Here is a 21,271-nt window from a genome sequence, read left to right as displayed (position 1 = left end):
CACATGGAGAGCACTTTGGATCTCATGTTTGGGGATTAGAGGAGCTGAGCCTGGTTCTGGAACAGTGTGGCGTCTTTGGACTGGCTCTTTTCACGGAGCTATACCCAGAGGCTCCTTCATGCATTTTGAGTTCCTCTGTTGAGCGACTGCTCCCTGGTCTGGAGCAATCTGAGTCTGTCTGCTTGGCTGTTCTTAACTCTGGAAGCACCCACGCTCAGGCTTCCAGTGGGACAGAGTGTATAAAATGTGTATGTGTGCATGATATATGTGTCACATTCATGTATGAGGGCACATGTGTGTGGGACATTCGTGGTGGTCAGAGGACACCTCCAGTGTTGGTCTTGTCTTCCACCTCACTGAGGCAGAATATCTGTTCAGCTGTGTTGCACACGAAAGGTTGTCTGGTACGAGAGTTCTGGGAGATTCTGTTTCCTGTCCTCTTAAGTGAGTTCTGGGGATCGGAGCTCATGTTTGAGTCACGCCTTAACCCACTGAGCCATTTTCCAAGCCTAAGCCATGTTTTTGTTTTGTTTTGTTTTGCTTTTTTAGAGAACATTTTCAGGCTTTTAGAAAAGAAGATCAGAACATCCAGAAAGAACTGGCTGTAGTTGTGTAACTCTCCCCCCAACAATGCTCGCAAGTTTTGGTTCTTTTTTAAATAGTACATTAGGTAACAGACTTTACCATCTTAACCATTTCTAAACTTAGGTCTCAGGAGTTAAGCTTGCTTTCAGGGTTCAGCGACCACTGTGGAGTTGGCCCCAGGCTGAAGCCTGGGCTCACCTGCTCCCCACCTGCTTCTCTCTCCTTGCACCTGTTCCTTAACTGGGATCCCGCCCACCCAGCTCTGAGACTTGTGGTCACCCCTGTTTTCTCTTCCCATCCTCCTCTCTGTTTTTATACCCTTCGGCTATTAGGGTTGTGTGGTGCTGCCCTCTTGCAACATCAGGCTCCAACCCTAACTTCACATCTCCCTTGGGGACTTGGTGCTCCTGTTGGGGACTCCCTCCGGAAACTTCCAGCACCCCTGTACTTGTGGAAGTGAGCACACATGATATGTGGAGGAGCTCAGTGTCTGATCGGGACCCTGGAAGTATCGTGTGAGGCTGCATGGTAACCCACCTGCTCCTGCTGGCCTGCCACCATGTTCCTGTCCTGTTGCCACCTGGCAAGCTTCCCGTGACAACCGGGTAAGAGGCCAGGGCACAGGATGCTGGTGGGTTCTGTAGACTGTTTTAGGCTGGTGGACTTGGTGAGGAAGGATGGACAACCTTGGGGCTGCATGGTGGACAACCTTAGGCTTCAGTGGGCCTGCTATACACTGACAGGAAATGCAGGTGGGAAGAAGGTGATCAGTTCCTGTCAGCCACCCCCCACAGCAGTAGGAAGCTCAAGCTTGTGAGTGCCCCTTCAGCAGGGAGCAGCCACATCCTGGAGGTGGCAAGTCAGGTGACTTGACCTTGGAGTCCAAGGGAACATTCATTCAGTTATTAATGGGGGAGGGCTTAGTTTTCCCAGAGGGCCTCCAGATCACCCTAGATCTGAGGCTGCTCTTTGTCCCTGCTTCCTTGTTTGTGTAGAGGAGCCTGTGACATCACAGATTAGCCTCTGTCTGGTCCCTGGTTTGGGGGACACACCAAGGGACAATAGAGGATACATTCCCAGCCAAGCCCTGGTTTTGGGACAGGCAGGGTTTGCCATAATCAGGGCAAACTTGGGCAAGGATAGTTATACTGTGAGGCATGGCTGCCCAGCTGCCCGAGCACCCTGCAGAGTCTACAGTGCGCTGGCGCTCCCCAACCCCCACTGCTCGCGCTGACGGTGTCCAGCGAGCGCTTCAAGATGGAGCCTGGAAACCTGAGCGCAATAATGACGCGTTCTTATTTGTGCAGCTGGCGAGGGAGCAGCACTGACAGCAGCCCTGGGGGTGTGGCGTGCGCCGCACGCAGCGCGGGTGTGCCTCTGGTACACGTGACCTGTGTGTCGAGGAGCTAGGTCTTGACGCTCGGCGCACACACATAGAGGTTGGAGAACCCCTCCCCCCACCCGCAGTGTTGACGGTGGACTGCCATTTTCCTCAAAGGCCTGGCCACCCAGGCTGCTAAGTGTAGCCTGCCCTGCTCAACCCTCTTTCCCTGAGTTCCTACCAGCAGTTTTTCCCAGCTGGGGATAGGGGTGACATCTGGGCCCTGAGCAAGAACCCCAAAGATAGGACCCAGGCAGGGCTCTGGGGGCTGCTGTGCCTCCCCTCACCACAGGGTGGCAGGTCCGGCAGCCAACACAGCAGGAAGCTGTGGTGTGAGCTGGGTTGGAGTTGGGAAGAGACTCCCTGCAATCCTCCCAGCCCCCTCCCTACAGCCCGGCTCACCCCTTCCCTGCTGGCTGCTCTGGCCCTAGCTGGATAGGGAAGAGCCCAGGGATGGACCTGGTTCTAAATAACTTCTGTTACTCCCATAACAGCCAAAGCAGGGTGTGAAGTCACAGAGACTGTCTATGGGAGGAGGCTGCTTGCAGGAGGCTTACCTTTAAGGCCTCAGAAACCAGCCATGGATGGTTTAGGAACAGCTAGGCGAAGACCCAGCACCTGGGGGCCGGTAACAATCTCCACGGAGTCCTCCTGTTTCTGATTGGAGATGGCTTGTGTGCTGTTACACATTTCATTCATGGTATTATTCATACTGAGTCGCTGACAGCCTGAGAGGAGGCCAGTGGACCCCCAACCCTGCGGCCCCCTTCATCCCCACTCCCAGCCCCGCCAACGCCTTCCTCTCTCTGAACTGCGTGTAAGTGTAGGTACTGAGATCCATGGATTCTGTGTGTGAATGCATACGTGCTCCTCAGGTGTTCGGCATAGATGTGTCTGGAGGGCGCCAATGGTAACGTGGAACGAGTAGGTCCCCAGGCCACAGCTAAGGACCTCAAATATCCAAATATACCAGCATTATGAAGGTATTGTTGATTTTTCCGGTTTTTATCATTCACCCATAAAAAAAAAAAAACGCGTATTAATAAGACCACTATAAACACCACGCTAAACTGGCCGACCGACCGTCAACTCCCACGTAGACGCTTACCCCAGGCCTTCTGATATATCGACAGTGGTTCTTTAAGTTGAGAATTTAAGATATAAGAAAAAGGAAGATACAAAACCAGCTGTAATTTGTAGCTTGAGAAGAATTCTGGGAACAAGAAGTCCGAAGTCACAGAGACGGGCTCCCAATCATTTAGAAGGAAATGGGAGACTTCCGTCCTTCAGAGTAGGCGTTGCGTGGCAAACACAGGTCAGGCTGTGCCCAGCAAGGGGTGGGGGCGCGTGGGTCCTAGTCTGCTCTCTCTTGCTGTGACGAAGAGTATGACCAAAAACAGCGAGGGGAGGAAAGGGTTAATTTCCACTTCCACGTGCTGGTTAAAGTCAGGGCGGCAAATGGTGGTGCTGCTTCCCGCTGGCTCCTCCCAGTCTTGCCCAGTTTGCTTTCTTATACCTGGCAGACCATCTGCCAGGGGTAGCACCGCCCACCGTGCCCCTCCCTCACCAATCAATCAAGAAGGCACGCCCACAGACATGGCCACAGGCCAATCTAACCAGGCGGATTTCCCAGATGACTCTAGGTTGGATGAAGGTGACTAAAACTAAACCATAACTGAGGCGGGAGGATCTCCGACGCAAAGGCTGGTGATGCAGCTAAGAGGTAGAGCTATGTGCGAGGTTTCGCGTGGGGTCGCAAGCGTGGAGTTGCCAGCACGCACATAGGAGCAAAAGGCAGATAGCATCTCCAGATTTTGGCTTCCTGGGTTACCATAAGAAGTTAATATACAAGGAGCTCTTGAACAGTAAGCGTTTATTCCTTCGTAGCCTTTGAAACTAGAAACCCAAGGGCCAGGGTGCTGACCAGTTTGTATCTTTTGAGGCTGTGAGGGAAATGACCTCTTGATTCATCTCCGGGGCCTGGAGATGGCCGTCTGCCGAGCCAGTAGCTATGAAGGTGTGCCTGCCTCCAGATTCTTTTTTTTCTGAGAGCCTCTGTCATCCTGATTTGAACACCAGTGACCCCGGTAGCTTGAATTCATCCTCACATAATGCTGAAAGTTGAGCTGGGGTTAGGATCAGAACATATGGGACTCAGTGTGTTTGCGATGTAACTAAAAGGAAGATATAATTCCAGTGGGTGGGATTTTACACTTTTAAATTTCTGTATTTTTAGACCGGACATAGAAGATATAAAGATATAAACATAGTTTGGATCATGCTATTTAAGGGAACGTGTTTATACATCTTCCTTTGTTCTCGCCCCCACCACCACCCTTTTCTTCTCTTCCTCATTGTCTTCTTTTGCAGACAGGGTCTTACATACCCCAGGCTAGCCTTAACTCACAATGTAGATTTTAAGTCTTTCTGACTCCACCTCCCAGAGATCTCTGGGATTGAATGCGTGCGCAGCCATTCAGGGCTTACATCACGCTGGGGGTGGTGCCTAGGGCCGCTCTACCCACTGAACCACACCATAGCCCTTTATAACCAGCCATCATAACTTTCATTTATTTACTTAAGTAATTTATATGAGTACACTGTAGCCATCTTCAGAGACACCAAAAGAGGACACCAGATCTCATTACAGATGGCTGTGAGCCACCATGTGGTTGCCTGGAATTGAACTCGGGACCTCTGGAAGAGCAGTCAGTGCTCTCAACCTCTGAGCCATCTCTCCAGAGCCCCATTATAACTTCCTTGAACCTATTTCTCCCTAATGCTAGAGGCCAAACTAGAAATTTTGCGTTCTAGGTAAGTACTTTACCATCTGGACATTGTTATAAAAAGTTTTATTACATTTTGTGTGTGTGTACGCGTGCGCGCTCTCGGGTGCACGTGCACATTGTCCCCTCCCCCCACTAACCAGGTCTTATACAGCCCAGACTGTCCTTGAACTCACAGCCCTCCTACCTTGGTCTTCCAGATGCAGAGACTTCAGGCAGATGTTACCTCACCTAGTGCAGGAAAGAAAGGGTTTCAGAGTTGAAAACAGACCAGGGGTTGCCTCTTCCCAGCGTGATGGAAACCAGACACCAGGCGGCAGGTTTAATTTAGATGAAAGAGGCAAAAAGCAAATCCATTTTGAAAATAAGAATTGTCTTACCAGAGTAAATGACCCTAGCTAATAGGGAACAGATTTGCCCTGGCTTGTCCAGAAGCAGCCAGGGCTCTCCAGAACATTGCGGGAGGGAGGCTATCTGCACACCCAGCCATCCTAGCGTGGAGAAGCAGGAGTGCTCCCACGGGGGATGAAGGCCTCCTGCATTCTGTGTCTCTTCCTCCCATGTGGCTCTGGATGCCTGTGTTATCAAACGAAGAGCAGACGCTGCCCAGCTTGTGGGATCTCTCTCCAAACTTCCAGCACATTCTTTTGATTATCCTCAGTGTGGCTAAACAGGGCCACTGAGGATGCTCTTGGTTTTCGGAAGCAGATGAGGGCTGTTGGCAGCCAAGCCTGGTGCTGATGCAGCTCCCTCAGTGATGTGGGGGGTGTGGGGTGTGAGAGGCTCAGAGGAGGCTGTGCATGTCTCTGCATGCCGCTGTGGAGGTCACTGCCACAGCCACCGCAGCCCTGGGCACCCCAGGTGGCAGACGGGGACACACCAGACTGAAGGAAGTAAAATGTCTCATCGCTCATTTTTTTCATTTTTAATGATATGCTTTTAAAAAGATTTATTCTTTTTTTTAAATGTATGTGAGTACTCTGTCACTGTCTTCAGACACACTAGAAGAGGGATCACATTGTAGATGGTTGTGAGCCACTATGTGGTTGCTGGGAATTGAACTCTGAACCTCTGGAAGAGCGGTCAGTGCTCTTAACCCCTGAACCATCTCTCCAGCCTTCTCTGATATGTTTTAAGAGCACTGTCTGCTCTTCCAGAGGTCCTGAGTTCAATTCCCGGCAATCACATGGTGGCTCACAACCATCTGTAATGGGATCCGATGCCCTCTTCTGGTGTGTCTCAGGACAGTGACAGTGCACTCACATACATTTAAAAAATATTTAAAAATTTTATTTCAGTAGTTTCTTTTTCTCTTTTCAAATATGGCTACTAGACAGTATTGTATTGTTTACGTAGCTTGTGTAGTTTCTGGGCCAGAGAAAACCTCCTCCTCTTTTCTCTTTTCTTCTCCTTTTTCTAACTCTTCCCTCCCTCTTCCTCCTCCCTTTTTCTCCTTCTCTCCCCACCCTTTGTATTTCGGAAGCAGCTGAGTGCTGTTGGCAGCCAAGCCTGGTGCTGGCGCGGCTCCCTAAGTGATGTAGGGTGAGTGACTCAAAACTGTGGAGAGATGCCAGTGGCCTGTGGCAGGTTGGGCTTCCGGAGGCTGTACAGCATGGCCCCACAGCTCTGTGTGCGCCCTGTGCCAGCAGTATCCAAAAGCCACTGGATCCTGGCAGTACCAGGCAGGACAAAGCCCAGTACCCAAGCCTCTGACCATATTCTCCTCTCCCAACCCCTGCAGGTCCTGACAAGCCCTGACTGGGCCCAAGTGCGCATGCGGAGGATGGAAACGTGCGCTGAGCCATGTCTCTGGGCCGCCTCCTTCGTAGGGCCTCCTCCAAGGCCTCGGACCTCCTGACCCTCACCACCGGGGGCAGTGGCGGGTCCCTCTCCGTCCTGGATGGAGAGGTCATCTACTCCAAGAACAATGTCTGCGTGCACGCGCCGGAGGGGTTGCAGGGCCCTGGAGAGCACCACCCAGGTGAGGTGGGGGTTGAGCATGCCGAGCCAGGGAGGGTAGGCCCAAGGCAGGAAGGACTGGGTGGACCTTCCCAAGGATTCTCACTTTTTGCTTGCCCTCACTTGGGCTCCAGCTTTTGAGGAAGCAAGGATCAGCAGGGAGACCCGAAAGGGACACTTCCTACATCTCTGTGTTGGATCTTTGTGTTACCTGTGACCATTCCTGGTCCACTTGTGGTCTCTGAGAATGGAGCCTCCCCTCCGCTGCTGCCGTTCCGGAGGCTCAGTCTCCCACATTCCCCTCAGCTGGATGAAGTTTCCTTAGACTTTCAGAGGCTCGACTTAGGGCAGTGTGGGAACGGTGGCTTTGATACAGAAAGGGGTCTCAGAAGTAGAGAGCTCGTGTGTGAGGCAGAGCTGAGGCCCAGTAAAGACCTCAGCGAAGAGGCTCTCCCGGGAGTGTGCATGCGCTTCTCTGGGTGAGCTCCCAGCTGGCCGGCCAGAGATCCGGGCCTTGAGCCTCGGCAGGGTTCTAGGCTGAGCTCAGAGTTGGAGGGTCCATCACTCATGAATCAAAAACAACAGCTGTAAACGCAACCGCTCCCTTTGGGGGCCCTGTGCCTCACTTGCGGTGTTGTGAAGGGTCAAGACCGGATCTTAGTTTCTCATCCGTATCCCAAGGCCATGTGACTGGAGGGTGTGGGAACAGCCTCTCCCTCGTGTGACTGTTATGAACAGCTGGCCGAGTCTCCCAACCTCTGCCAGACGAAGACGTTTGCCAAGGGGATTTTGGCTGGAGTTCAAATCCCCAGGGATATATGTGGCTGATGTTGTTGGCTCTTGCTTAAAGGGTTTTGAATCACAAAATCGGGGAAGCCTGGTGATGGTGTGTCATAGCCCACGAATCGGGATACCCCTCAACAGGGGGACTGGGAGATGCCAACCTCCAACCCCCTTTGAGAGCTTGGTGCTGACAAACAGCCTTAAAAAGAGGTTTCTTCCTCAAAACCTCTGTTTAAAACAACAAGCCAAGAAAGCCATTGCTGGCTGGAGGAAGCCCAAGTGTTATCCATCTGCCGGTCTTGGATCCGGTTCTTGACATGATTGGGTCTCCCATCTGCCTCTCTTCTCCTAGAGCTGTGCATGTAGCTGGGAAGCCACCTGCCCAGCCATCCCCTGACCACCTGCCCTACAACTCCCCACAGGGTATCTGTGCCTGTACATGGAGAAAGATGAGCTGCTGGGGGCTACCCTCATCCTGGCATGGGTCCCCAACTCCCGCATCCAGAGGCAGGACGAAGAGGCCCTACGCTATATCACCCCTGAGAGCTCCCCCGTGCGCAAGGCACCCCGTCCTCGGCGGCGCCGTACCACGAGTCTGGGGGCCCCCTACCAACCCTCTCCTACAGAGCCAAGGCCTCCCCTGATTCCCAAAGACGAGGACATCCTGGTGGTGGTCCAGAACACACAGGATGCTGCGCACATCAGCCCTACAGATGAAGATGGGGAAAAGCTGGCCCAGGGCCCAGAGGTGGATGGGCCCCTGCCCGCCCCGCAACCTGTGCTTAGTGTCTCCGGGATCCTGTCTGCCGTCAGCTCCCAGGATGGGACAGAGGATGGTCGGGAGCCACGGCCCGAGGCTGTAGAGGAAGAGGGCTCCTTGGAGTTGTCGGCTGATGGCGTGAGCAGGGATAGTTCCTTCGACTCAGACTCCGACGCCTTCTCCTCGCCCTTCTGCCTCTCCCCCATCAGTGCGGCCCTTGCGGAGGGGAGCAGCTCTGCATTCCTGGAGAGCGAGAGCAGGTGAGTTCACCATGCAGACCCCCAAGACCTGACCTGCGCGGCAGGATGTGATTCCAGAATCACCTGCTCAGTCCGTAAGGTCCGGGTTCAGGCGTAGGCATGGCTCAGACGCCCGGTGGGTTCCTGCGTTCATCTTCCCCAATTCCTTTTCTCCGTCTGTTACCTTCCACAGCCTCACTACCCAGGACTACTGCCTGGTAGCCTCTGACCCAGGTCCCATTTGCAGGATCTTTGGACATTCTTAATCCAGAAGAATGTCAGGTGTGTCACAGCCCTCCGGCAAACTCCTTCCCGTGACCCTGGGTGGTACTGTGAGTTCTTGTGGTGTTGCCTGGCCCACAGCTGGACTGGGTGCTGTGTCTTTATAGACTACCTGACACATGGCCGGGCCCACTGGGATTCCTCCTTGTTGCCGGCCAGTGGGCTGGATGGCATATGCGGTAGTTTCAGGAGGCAGGAGGCAGGATGGCTTGCCTTGTGGAGGGTTCTCTAGCCTGGGGGCCCTGGGTGATATGTCTAATCAGTCACCCAGTGTCCTCTGGGGTCTTAGATCCTCCTGTTGTGTAACAGAACTTTCCCTGGGGAGATACAACACATGCATCTGCTCACCCCAGATAGGGAGCCCACAACCCACAAAAGTGTGGACGCCATCAGAGCCCAACTTGATGAGCTGTGAAGTTTTATTGAGGTTACTTACAGGTATGTGGGCAGAGGTCACTTACAGGAGTAGAAATGACCCAAAGACAGCTGTGTCAGTAATGTCCACCCAGTCATGAGTGACAGCTCACAAAGCTGGGAACCTGGAGCATACCCCACAGCCTGCAGACAGCTTTTTTTTTTTTTCTAGGTGACTCAATAGGTCTAAGCCCCCTCCAGGCAGCTTAGCTGGTTTCTGCTGCTTACAGGCAGCTGGTCTGGTCTCTTGAGGGGTCTTTGCAGCATTTGTCAGCCTCAGAGGGATTCTCAGTTTTTATTGTTTACTCTGGTAGGGCGGGGCCTAGTGAATCTGGTGGGTTTCGGGGACTTCCTGAAGCTTTTCTAGTTGTTTACCTTCCTGCTTAAGGAACTTCCCTGCTAGATGGAGTGTTTCAATCTGAAACTGTTAAACATAGGTCCTCAGAGGTTGGTACATGCATGTATAACTGTGCAAACATTGGTGCTGCAATATACAGGCACCAGTGTCAATTAGAATCTGGATTATGTATGTCCACGCTATGAGCTAGGTCCTGGTGCGGCCCCATCCCAGTACTCAGGGAAGGGAGGTAGGAAGGCTCAGGAGTCCTGTGGCTTGCTGGAGGTCACCAGCAGGACTGGAACCCATTTGGAGAACACGATCATGCCAATGCTGTAGTGAGCCAGTCAGCAGAGGGCATGACAGAGAGACACAATGCCTTGCTGGCTACAGCAGTTAGGAATTCAAGATGGAGTCTGTCCAGATACTCCTTGATAAAACACGGTTCTCTAAAGCCTAAGGGGGTGAAAACATTGGTCTTGGTGTTTGAGAATGCAGACAGAATGACGTAGTCAGCCACAATGGGCATTCCAGACCTGGTTCACTGAACCAGGATTTGGCTGAGAAGCCTTTAGCTTCTCAGCTGGGCAGGGTTGGGAGCTCCCCCTGGTGGTGCCACAGCAGCAGTGCATGGTGCTTCCCAGTGTTACACCCAGTGCCAGGCTGACATAGAGGTGGCTTTGCCTGGCTTTATCTGTAGCCCACAGTCTGCAGCTGAGAATGGACAGACCTGAGCCTGCTCCATGTCTAGTTGTTCCATCCTGGGAGGAACTGGGACCTAGGAATCAGGCAGTGGGATGTCACTGGGCCCTGGCTCCCTGCTTAGCATGGGTCTGGGGCAAGCTTATCTCCCAGGATTCCTTGCCTCCCCACTGTAAAATGCAGACCATAATATGTATGTCATGCCTGTACTGGAGTCCTTGGGTGCAATGACTCTCAGTCACTGGGTTTTGTGTCCCTAAGCTCCCTCCCTTCCCTAAGCTTCCTGACCGCTGTGACCTCAGCTCCGGGGCACCCTTGCATCTGGCTTTTGAGGGGGTATATCCAGTTCCTCACAGGCAGAAGGGGGCACCTCTCACCTTCCTCTGCTCTGCCCTCTTCCTGGTTCCTGGATCACACCCCAGGCTGCATGCATAATCTGCAGCCAGTGGTGGCGGAGGTGGGCAGTAACTTTGGACCCCAAAAGGAGCATCAGACCCGGGCCTTCCTCCTGGCTGTGAGGTCTTGTGCATCTGAAATGCAGTGCCTCATGGGGGTGAGATGTAATTCCTCCTCAGGGCCGGTGGGCGGAGGTCAAGGCTGGGATGTGAGATCAAGGAGCTGTCCAACTGCAGGGGATGGCTCTTGGGAGTGCTCAGCTTCTCCCCTACCCTCCCTGTGATGCCCCCTGTGCCTCAGCCTTGTGGTAGCTCATCTGCCGTGGTGCCCGTGTAGGGTCGACCCTAACAGGTCTGCCACACTTGCCCTTCATGCTGGATCAGTGTATTTTGCCTGACGGTCGGGAACACGTTGTCCAGTTTTTGTTGCTGAAACAAAATGCCTGAGACTGAGTGTTTACAAAGAAAGAAAGGAAGGCTGATCCTTTGCAATGGCAGAGCAGGTAAAGGTTAGTGTCGGGGCTGAGGATGGTACTGGGCAGGGGCTTAGCTCTGAAGACCTGAATGTACCCATCTGGTCTGCTCCTTGAATCCAGTGAATTAAGTCCCAGGGAGGCCAGGCCAGGGCAGGGCAGATAATCTGACTCATGGGTTCCCTCTAGCGGCAGACCTGAAGAACAGCATGTGCAGGCATAGTAGTGGCTGAGGATGGACAGACAAGGCCGTGTCATGCCCCTCTTCCTTTCGTTATTTAGTGGGGTGTTCACAGAAGGCCCGAGGAGTTAAAAGCATGTCAGGGCCCCTGGGATGTCTGCATTTGTCCACTGCGTCCGGGATATAGCCCGGCAGGGCCCGCTTCTCAGTGAGCCCAGCCACGTACCAAGTTCTGAGGTCTCTCTTGACCCCCCCATATGCCACAGCAGCAGCTCGGAACTCACGGTCTGTTGATTCAAGGCCTTGTTAGGAGTGGATGCCTGGGACTTGCTCACAGGGATTGGGTTCTGGTGGTTTTGGTCTCCCTCTATCCCTCATGCCTTCTAATGTGTCAGGAAACACAGCTCCAGAGCCCTGATAGTGTCAGAGATGACACCACAGTGAGGGGCATCTGGTCACCTCTTCATTTCCAAAAGGAATGGGTTTCTTCTGAAGAACCAGCTGGGTGTGAGCGTGAAGAGGAAAGTGCACACAGGTGTCCGAGGGAGCAAAGAAACGGCAAACATATCCACCAGAGGGAAGGAATGCTAGCCGACCCCACTAGTGAGTGCTTCTGAGTGTCTGACTTCCCTCAGCCTGTGACCCAACCCCACCTCTCCCAGCCCTGCAGCACGAGGCAAAAGAATCCCAGAGATTCAAAACCAGGGTGGAGCTCGAGAGATGGGTCAGTCAAGTCACAAGCTTGGGGGTCTGCGCTCAGCCCAGCGTCACATAAAGAGCCATATGTAGGCATGTGCCTCTGATTCCAGCACTCACGAGGCAGAGAGAGGAGGATCCCTGGATTCTCACTGGCCGGTCAAAGAGACCCCGTCTAAAACCAGAATCAACTAACCAAAACCAACAAGAAGGCAGGCTAGGGCTGCAGCAGAGGCTCGGTGGGTTAAGAACACTGGCTAGGTGCTTTTCAGAGCACTGGAGGAGGCTCGGCACCACATGGTGACTCCAGTCTCGGGATCCAGTGAGCTCTTCCGGCCTTCAGTGGTGCACAGACAGACATGCAGGCAGAACAGCCATCCACCTGACACTGAGGGTGGCCCCTGGCTTCCACATATGTGTGCAAACACACACATATACACCTCTGCACACCAGGAAGCTCATGGGGTGACTGATGCCGTGTCTGAGCTTTGGGAAGGGCTGCAGGACTCTGGCCATGAAGGACAGTCCCGATCAGAGCTGTCCGATCTCGTAGCCCCTTCTGCCACAACCCTGTGAATGCCTGAGATAGGGCACGCGCAACCAAGAATTCTTATCTAGTTATATTTAGGGCCAGGGTCTTACATAGCCTAGGCTAGCCTTGAACTCATTAGTCAAGGGTGACCTTGAAGCCTCAAGTGTCCGGCTGCAGCTGTCCTGATGTGACAGGTGTGTGGTGTTGGGGATGGAACCTGCGTGCCAGACACTCACTGCACCAACTGAGTGAGGTCCAGCCTCGGCTGCAGCTGAGCGCTTTAGTTGTGCGGACCGAGCATTACTGATTTCAGTGGCACCCGTGGCCAGTGTTGTCTGGCCAGGGAAGGGTACAGACACGAGAGTGTGTAAGCGTAGGCCAGTTGTGAGTTTGCAAATCTGATTTTGTGCTTAGGCTTGGCATTTAAAAGCACAGACTGCCCTTGCAGAGGGCCAGGGTTCAGTTCTCAGCACCCACATGGTGGCTCACATCTGCCTGTAACAGTTCCAGGGGAATCTCTCCTCCAAAAGCACCAGACAAGCCTGTGATGCCGAGAGTATGTGTGTGCACACACACACATATACAGGCAAAACATGTATAAAAACAAAGTAAATCTAAATTTTTTTTAATTACAAAAAAATAGCCCCGCCTTCCAAGACTGTGAGCAGATGCTGATTCTTTGCCACCTTTAGTTCCTAGAATCTTATCTGAGCCTTCTCCCTGGGGACAGCGGGGTGTGTGTGTGTGTGTGTGTGTGTGTGTGTGTGTGTGTGTGTGTGTGTGTGTGTGAAGTTCTTTCTTAACAGCTCCTTTCTATTGTTCCTGGTACATATTTCCAGGGTGCAAGACCCAGCGATTAGTGTTTAGTGAGGGACAAGACATGGTGGCTTTGAGTCCCCAGCAGGGTTGCAGCCTCTCCTGAGGTTCCTGCTGGTCTGCTTGAGGCCCAGAGGAGCCTGGCTCAGCCGTAGATATAAACAAACATCTTGGGCCAGATCCTGCGGCAAGGTCCACTGGCCACCCCCTTCTCTCTGATGCTTCTGGGCATTTTTGCCCTAAGCAGCCTCCCTGTTTTCTGGCCTCGGTCCTCCGAGCTGGGACACTTTCTTCTTCCTGCTGAAGCCCCAGCCACAGCAGGTGGAGAAAACTTGGCCCTTGGATGGGACATATAAGAGGGTTTATTTACGTATGTATGCATTTATTTATTTTCAAGAGACTTTAGAAATTGCTTCTTGTGCAGCAAATTCATTGTGCCCACACACTTGTGTGGGGTGCACATGTATGTGTGTGCATGTGGAAGGGAGGGTTAGCATTGGATGTATTTTATTTATTTATTTATTTATTTATTTATATGAGTACACTGTCGCTGTCTTCAGATACACACCGGAAGAGGGCATCAGATCCCATTACAGATGGTTGTGAGCCACCATGTAGGTGCTGGGAATTGAACTCCTGACCTCTGGAAGAGCAGTCAGTGCTCTAACCACTGAGCCATCTCTCCAGCGCCTGGATGTGTTTTTTTAATTGCATCAGCACACCCGCTTGTCTGTAGTATCTTATTCTCTTTTTCTCTCTCTCTGTGAGTGTGTGTGTCAGTGTGTGTGTGAGTGTGTGTGTGTTTGCTGTGGGCAGGAAGGTACCCTTGGAGTCCAGAAGAGGGAATGGGAGTTACAGATGGTTATGAACCGCCTGATTTGGGTACAGGAAACTAAGCTCGAATCCTTTGGAAGAGCAGTAAGTGCTCGTAACTGCTGAGCCACCTCTCCAGCCTTCAGTGGGGTCTTGAAAACCCACGCATCTCCGTGTTGCTGCTTCAGAGGAAGGGCTGAGGATTGGTTCCCAGGGCGTCTGCCTCAGCATCCCATAACCGGGACGAGCTAGAAGTGGCTGCTTTCATGGAGCTCGAGGGACAGGTCTCCTGGAAGCCGGGTGCAGAGCCTGGAACAGGATGCGTTGGATGTGATGCCTGACTCTGTGGGCACTGGGCGGGGGAGGGGCGGCAGCCCACCTTGAGGGGTGAGCATGGTGGGGTAAGTGGTCTAAGTGTTTTTGCCTTTGGGAGGAAGCAGGTCCGTACGTAACAAGGTATCATCCCGATGTCTGAATTATTAATGGCATTACCACGCATGGTTGGTGTGGCAGCCTCTGCTCCCAACATGCACAGAGGGCAGCGTAGGGTGCTGAGAGAAATTGGAGTATTTAAGAAGGTTCTAGAATCATAGTAAACTTGTAGGACCCATGAGCCTAAAAGTGTGGGTGCCTGGGTACTGCCAATCATCCCATCCCTGCTCCAGGTGGCAGGGGTGTGCCATCCCCCTGGGCTGCTTTCTGATTGGCCAGCTGGGCTGCTTTCTGATTGGCCAGCTGGGCTGCTTTCTGATTGGCCAGCTGATCCTTACAGCTATCATCCATAGAAATGGATCTCGGTCCCTCCCTCAGAAGCTGCCCAGTGCTCTGAAAAGAAGAGAAACCAGAAGAGAGAGAAAGGGTCAGCCAGGGAATAAAGGGCAAGTGGAGAAGCCCAGAGGCAGGAGAGGACAGGTGAGCAGGTGAGGTAGGGAATGAGGCAGGCCCTGGTGGCATGTGGGTGACTCAGTCACTTTGAGGACCCGGGGGGGCTGGGCTAGGGGTCAGGTGTTGGAGGCTGGTCCACAGGTGCTGCCCCCTGCTGGAGTCAGGGAGGCGAGTCCTGCAGAGACCAAGGGAAGGTAGCAGCCGGTGAAATCCAAGAGGGGCGATAGGCGCCCAGGAAGGGTGGATCTTCCTGAGCCCTGCTGTGGGCCGCCACAGGTGTTTGAGCCGCCTACCCCCTCCCCTGCCTTTCAGGAAACTCTGGGGAGACCCGCACATCCCTCCATCCTGGCTCAGAAGGCTTCTGCTTCCGGGAGCCGTTGTTTGGGCTTGTTTGCGCTTCTGCAGCCTGGAGCTGCGATTTATTTCTTTAAAACATCCCCTCGCTCGACGCCCTGCAATCTGTTCCGTGCTGCGGAAAGCTCGTCTCGCCGTATGTTTCTGTAACACTTGGCAGGCTCCTTGCGGAGGCCGGCCTTCACCAGCCCATCCCCAGTCGAGGTGGCTGTCCCCACCTGCACCTCCAGCTCGGAGGGTGGCCCTTCAGGGGTCCCCCAGGAGCTCCAGGAACAACAGCAGCAGGTCTGAGACCATGGACTGGCCCGCAGACCCCCAGGAACGGCTAGAAGCAGTCAGGGGGTCTCACTGTCAGGCCAGGAAGTCGAGGCAGCAAACTGGGCCCCCAGTTGCTGGCCCCTTCAGCTTCCTGCTCATTAGCAGCCTTTGGCCGCCACCCACCCCAGGAGCTCAGAGGCACTGCCAAAGAATTTGAACTGGGTCTTGACAGCGCCTGGCCCTTCCATGTGCTACTCAGTATACACATGTGTTTGGCTCACACATGACAGAGGGAGGAGTTGTGGGCTTGGACCCAGGGATCTGGCAGGGGTGTAGCCGGGTACATTTCATAGCCAGATACTCAGGTGTGAACTGCACTAGATACGCAATCCCCAGTGTGGACCTCAGCAGCAAGGTTCTCGTTTCCTAGCCTCGGTCTTCCCACCTGCGAAATGGGGCCTTGGTGAGGGCGTGCGGTACATGCGGAGCCCTGACAGTGAGCCCAGCTCAGTGGGCACCACTCACTGTTGCCATGGTGACCAGACTGACAGGTGATTCAGCATTCTTCAGCTCTCTCTGCTCATGACAAAGAACGGTAAACCAGCCACTGACGATAAGAGAAATAGATCGTTGAATGGTCAGGGTCTCCAGCCCCAGCCTTCGCTGTAGTCACATGACCTTGCCCTGCACCTCCAGCTCGGTGCACACTCCCCTCTTGATGAGCATCTAGATTAGCAGACCCCCAACTCCAGCACATTCTGATCGGAACCTGACAACACCCACTGGGCACTAGCCCCAGGGGAGGTTCTGGCAGGACAGGGATTTGAACACGGTTCGACCTCTCCCAAGTTCTGTGGGCTTCAGTACCAATGGCTAGGACAAAACTCGAGGTCCTGCCCTTGTCCAGTTTTAGAGAGGGTCACTCAGCAAGGTTAATTGCTTGAGGTACTGGCCATGACTCAAACTCTGGACTTAAAAAATGAGAGGGGCAACAGGCAGAGAGTTCTCTGAGTTTGAAGTCAGCCTGGTTTACAGATTGAGTTCGAGTTCTAGGTCAGTCAGGGCTACACAGAGAAACCCTGTCTCAAACAAAGACACACACACACACACACACACACACACACACACACACACACGGAGGGGACTGAGGATGACTTGGTAGGTATAGAGCTAGCTGGGCAAGCCTGGTAACCAGGATCTGATCCTGTAAGCCCCAGAAAACACCAGGTGAGGTGGTGTATATCTGTAGTCCCAGCATCCCTGCAGTTTGTGGAAGGCAGGGACCGGAGGAGCACCCTAGGAACTCATAGGCTAGCCAGCCCGGATTGTATGGGAGTTGAGAACTGATTGACCTCTGACGTCTGTATCCATGCTATGGTGAGGGTTTGTGTGTGCACATGTGTATGTGCATGTGTATGAGTGCATGTGTGCATGCATGTGTGTGTATATACATGTGTGTGTGCTTAAAAAAAATTTAAACTGGGCCCTCATGAAGCCTTTGATGACCTGTCCTTTGCCCTTCAGCAGGTTGGCCTCTGAGGCAAGTCCTCACAGGTGAGTGAGGCCTGAGGAAAGACGTTAATTTGCCTTAAAAATGACAACATGGGGCCTGACCCGAGGCTTGGCGGTTAATCCCAATGCCCACAACCATCTGAAACTCCAGTTCCGGAGGACCCGATGCTCTCTTCTGACATCTGTGGACACCAGGCACACTCAAGTGGCGCAGACATACATTCAGAAGAAATGAAACTCATAAACATAAAGGAAAAATAAATCTTTTTAAGCGCTGCCTAAAGTGTTAGGGGTGGTGGCTCACACCTGGAGTCTTAGCAGGGAGGCAGTGTCAAGAGACCCCGAAAGTGGGAGACCAGTTGGGGGCTACACAGAAACTTGTTTCAGAGAAAGACAAAGGACTTGTGCCCGCTTCAGGAACTTGGGGGAGGATTTTTGATGCTGCGGCGGTGGGGGTCACTGTTATCGTGTGGACGTGTATTCCTCCTGGCTTCTCGGATTCTGACTGAAACTAGCACTCTGTCTCAGGGACTGGGGGATGGGACAGAAAGCTGGCATTTTGTGCTTTGCTTTGTTGACCAGATGGGCACTTCTGCCATGTCTGAATGCCACCTTGTGTGGCAAAAGTCTCCACCCAAAATATGCAAATGTGCCCCCCATCCTCCCTACCCCCAGCCTAACCGCAGACATGGAGATGAAGCTTTGTATGGTGTTAGTAAGTCGTGAAATAATGCTTTTTCTTTTAACATCTAAGATATTCAGACTTAAAGCAGGTGTGGCACATGGCTTTAATCCTAGTACGCAAAAAAGCAGAAGCAGGTAGCTCTCTGTGAGTTCAAGCCTAACCAGGTCTACATAGTCAGTACCAGGACAGCTGTGGTAGCAATGAGACCTTGTCTCAAAACAAATAAACAAAACAGAGCCCAAAAATATGTGGGCTGGAGATGTATTATGGAAACCGGGTGCAATCTCCAGCACTTTATAAACCAGCTGTGGTGGGGTATGCCTGTAATCCCAGTTCAGGGTAGGAAGATCAGAAGTTCAAGGTTGTCCTGGCTGCATGGTTAGAGGGTAGCCTGGAAAACACGAGACCTAGTCACAAACAAGCAAGCAAGACAAAAGTATGTAGAGGAGTGGGGAGGAGGAAGTCGGTTAATGGAATGTTTTAGAACCAGGCATGGTGGTCCTCACATGCAATTCCAGAACGTGAGGCCAGAGGAAGACGGTCCTGAAGTAGAGGCCAGACGGGCTACAGGAGTCTTGTCTCAGACAAAAGAAACACCAGGACCAGAGAGAAGGCTCAGCATGTCAAAGTTCCTCGTGTCACACCTGATGACCCATATTTGGTCCCCAGGACCTTCGTAGTAAGGGAGAGAACAGAGTCCTGCAAGTTGTCCTCTGACCTCCGCATGTGCAAATACATTAATGAAACAAAGGAACAAAGATTGATTGCCTGGCTCCTGGGCTGCACAGACAGACAGCAGCCTGGAGACAGACAGTGGCCTCAGTCTAGGCCAGGCACTGCCCAGTAGAAACACAATGAACGACCTTTGCCCCATCCCTTATGGTGGCATCCTGGATATACCCTCCACTTAGCATCTGCTCAGTAAAGGAGACTGAGCCAGTCTGTGGGTGTCCTGTGGCTACACGTACAGTCTCTCTCTCTCTCTCTCTCTCTCTCTCTCTCTCTGTGTGTGTGTGTGTGTGTGTGTGTGTGTGTGTGTGTGTGTGTGCGTGCGTGTGTGTGTGCACACATGTGAGTGCAGTGCCCACAGGGGCCAGAGGAGTTATAGATGGCTATGAACTGCATGCTAAGAACAGAACCCAGGAACCTCTGGAAGAGCGTTATGTTCTTCACAGCCAAGACACTGCCAGAGCCAAGTCACGGCTCCAGCTCCTGTGTGATGCATCTGATCATGTCCAGTTGCCATTTTTTTTCTTTTAGCCTCTTCCCTCTGATTCCCTTTGTCCTCTGCCTCTTCCCTCTGACTCCCTTATCCTCTGCCTCTTCCCTCTGATTCCCTTTGTCCTCTGCCTCTTCCCTCTGATTCCCTTTATCCTCTGCCTCTTCCCTCTGACTCCTTTTGTTCTCTGCCTCTTCTCTCTCATTCCCTTTATCCTCTGCCTCTTTTCTCTCACTCCCTTTGTCCTCTCAACTAGTCTCCCATCCTACCTCCATGGCTGCTTGTGACCCACTGAGTTTAAGTAGAGCTGCTCCCACGAGCATAGGTGGGAGGTTACTTACTGGATTGTGACTCTACCACTCAAGAACTTAAGAAGATCTCTCCCCTTCCATCCCCAACAACCATTTATTACCCAGAGCTACTGGGGGAGGGGTGGTGGGTCCTCACAAGCCCCCCACTTCGCCCTCGTTCGTGATGGAATGTTGACAGGCCTTGTGCGGGTCTCACGTGGGGGAAACACCACTGTTGTGAGTTACAAGATGGCCTTTCTCCACTCTCCTCCCCACCCTCCAGCTCTTAGATCCTCCCTGACCTCTTCTGGGATGTTCTCTGAGGCTTGGAGCAGATAATACAGATGTCCGTTTAGGGACCAGCATTCAAGGTGCAGTTTTCTGCCTTCTCATCAAGGCTGGTTTCGAACTCCTTGACTCCAGCAATCCCCCTGCTTGAGCTTCTTGAGTAGCCATTGGGGCTACCTGGCTTTGCTTCTTTGAAACCGTCTGGGCAGGTGTGTTTGGACCCTAGGGTGGCTACAGTCTCTTCCCACTGATGACCTTGCTACGTCCACCTGTGGTCTCTACATGCCCTTGTCAAAGTGTCCCTCTGTACCGGAGTGCTGACGTTTGCTTCACTCTCTCTTGCATTTCAATAGTTTTTTGTTCTATTTATCTTAGACTAGGATTTTGTTGAACGTGTGTGGCTTATCCATGTTCCTTTCCAAGGCTCACACCGCTGATGCCAAGTCTTGGAACCCCTGGTCTGGCCGGAGACTAGGAGCCGTTCAGGTGTTTCCTTGCTTTGTGGCTTAGTGTCTGTGGCCCATGTGAGTTAACTTGGGTGTAAGGTTTGTGTTGAGGCTGTGTGTTGTCCCCAGTGGCATGTGTTGGAAAGAGTCCCTGAAGAATCCCATCTCTCTAATGTCATGGGGAAATGCTTATGTGAGTTACTGTTTTTTTTTTTTCTTTTTGTTTTTTAAAGACCACAATCATTTCTCCCTTCCCTTTTCTCCCTCCAAACCTTCCTGTGCTGTCCCATTCAGATTTATAACTTATTGCTGTTACACACGTGTGTTTGCATGCATGTGTATGCGTGTGTGTGTGTGTGTGTGTGTGTGTGTGTGTGTATGCGTGTGTGTGTGTTCCTAAGTATATAAATACAACCTGCCCAGTCTGTTTAATGTTACCTGTATGCATGTTTTCAGGGCTGACCATTGCATAACCAGCTGGTGTGCCCTGCCCTGGGGAAGACCGTCTGTTCGGCTCTCCGCACTCCTTACTTGCCTGTAGTTCTCTGTGTGGGGCTGAGGCCTCATGAGTGTTTCTCATCCACATTAGCATGTCTGTTGGCGTCATGCTCTCATGCTCTGTCAGAGACTTTATGGGTGCGGTTTCTGACATTTCTAAGAGATACAATCTCACAGCACATGGCTACGTTGTTAAAAGCAAAAGGAAACATAAAAAAACAAACTGTTGAAGCTACCCAGGTGTTCAAATTAGTATCCATTCAGTATGGGGTCCAAATAGAGTCACCCAAAGAAGCACTGTGTCCTGTCTTCTTGCTGTCCAGTGTCCTGTGTAGGAAGGCTGTACTCTAGATATCAGGAGTGGCTCATGACCTGTAGAGCCCTTGGCGCAGTACGCTGTAGTGCCCTTGACTAGGTTTCGGGCTCTTTGTGGTCTAGGGTTTGGTGACTGTCTGTGGCTCAGGACCCTCAATCATGGGGGGACAGTGAGGGGCTTGCTCAGCTCAGGGGACCTGCTTTACCTGTGGCTAGGAGCCCCACACTGTCAGTGGTTTCGAGCCTTCTGTGGCCAGTGTGGGTCTGTACTTTTGAGGTCTGGCCTCAGCTCTTCCTACCTGTTCTCTGTCAGACTTTTCCTTTTTCTTTTAGTGATTTGGTTTCTAGCAAGAGGGTTGTGTGTGGCTCACTGTCTTGTCAGGAAAT

The 21,271-nt window shown here is 52.5% G+C and overlaps 1 protein-coding gene across 2 annotated transcripts in view; it reads left to right on the top strand.

The window, feature by feature from the left end:
* Positions 1 to 21,271, top strand: part of TBC1D16 (TBC1 domain family member 16) — a 75,894-nt gene that overhangs the window by 10,241 nt on the left and 44,382 nt on the right. For both annotated transcript variants that reach the window (XM_080922692.1, XM_080922691.1), the window contains exons 2-3: positions 6,494 to 6,733; positions 7,917 to 8,514. In XM_080922692.1, the coding sequence (XP_080778818.1) occupies positions 6,556 to 6,733; positions 7,917 to 8,514 (776 nt within the window). In that variant the 5' untranslated portion in view covers positions 6,494 to 6,555. The remainder of the gene's footprint in view (positions 1 to 6,493; positions 6,734 to 7,916; positions 8,515 to 21,271) is intronic.

The sequence above is a fragment of the Micromys minutus genome, assembly GCF_963924665.1.
Source record: "Micromys minutus genome assembly, chromosome: 10".
Classification (NCBI taxonomy): Eukaryota; Metazoa; Chordata; class Mammalia; order Rodentia; family Muridae; genus Micromys; species Micromys minutus.
Note: the sequence above shows the minus strand (reverse complement) of the source record. Positions and strands in the feature narration are given on the sequence as shown.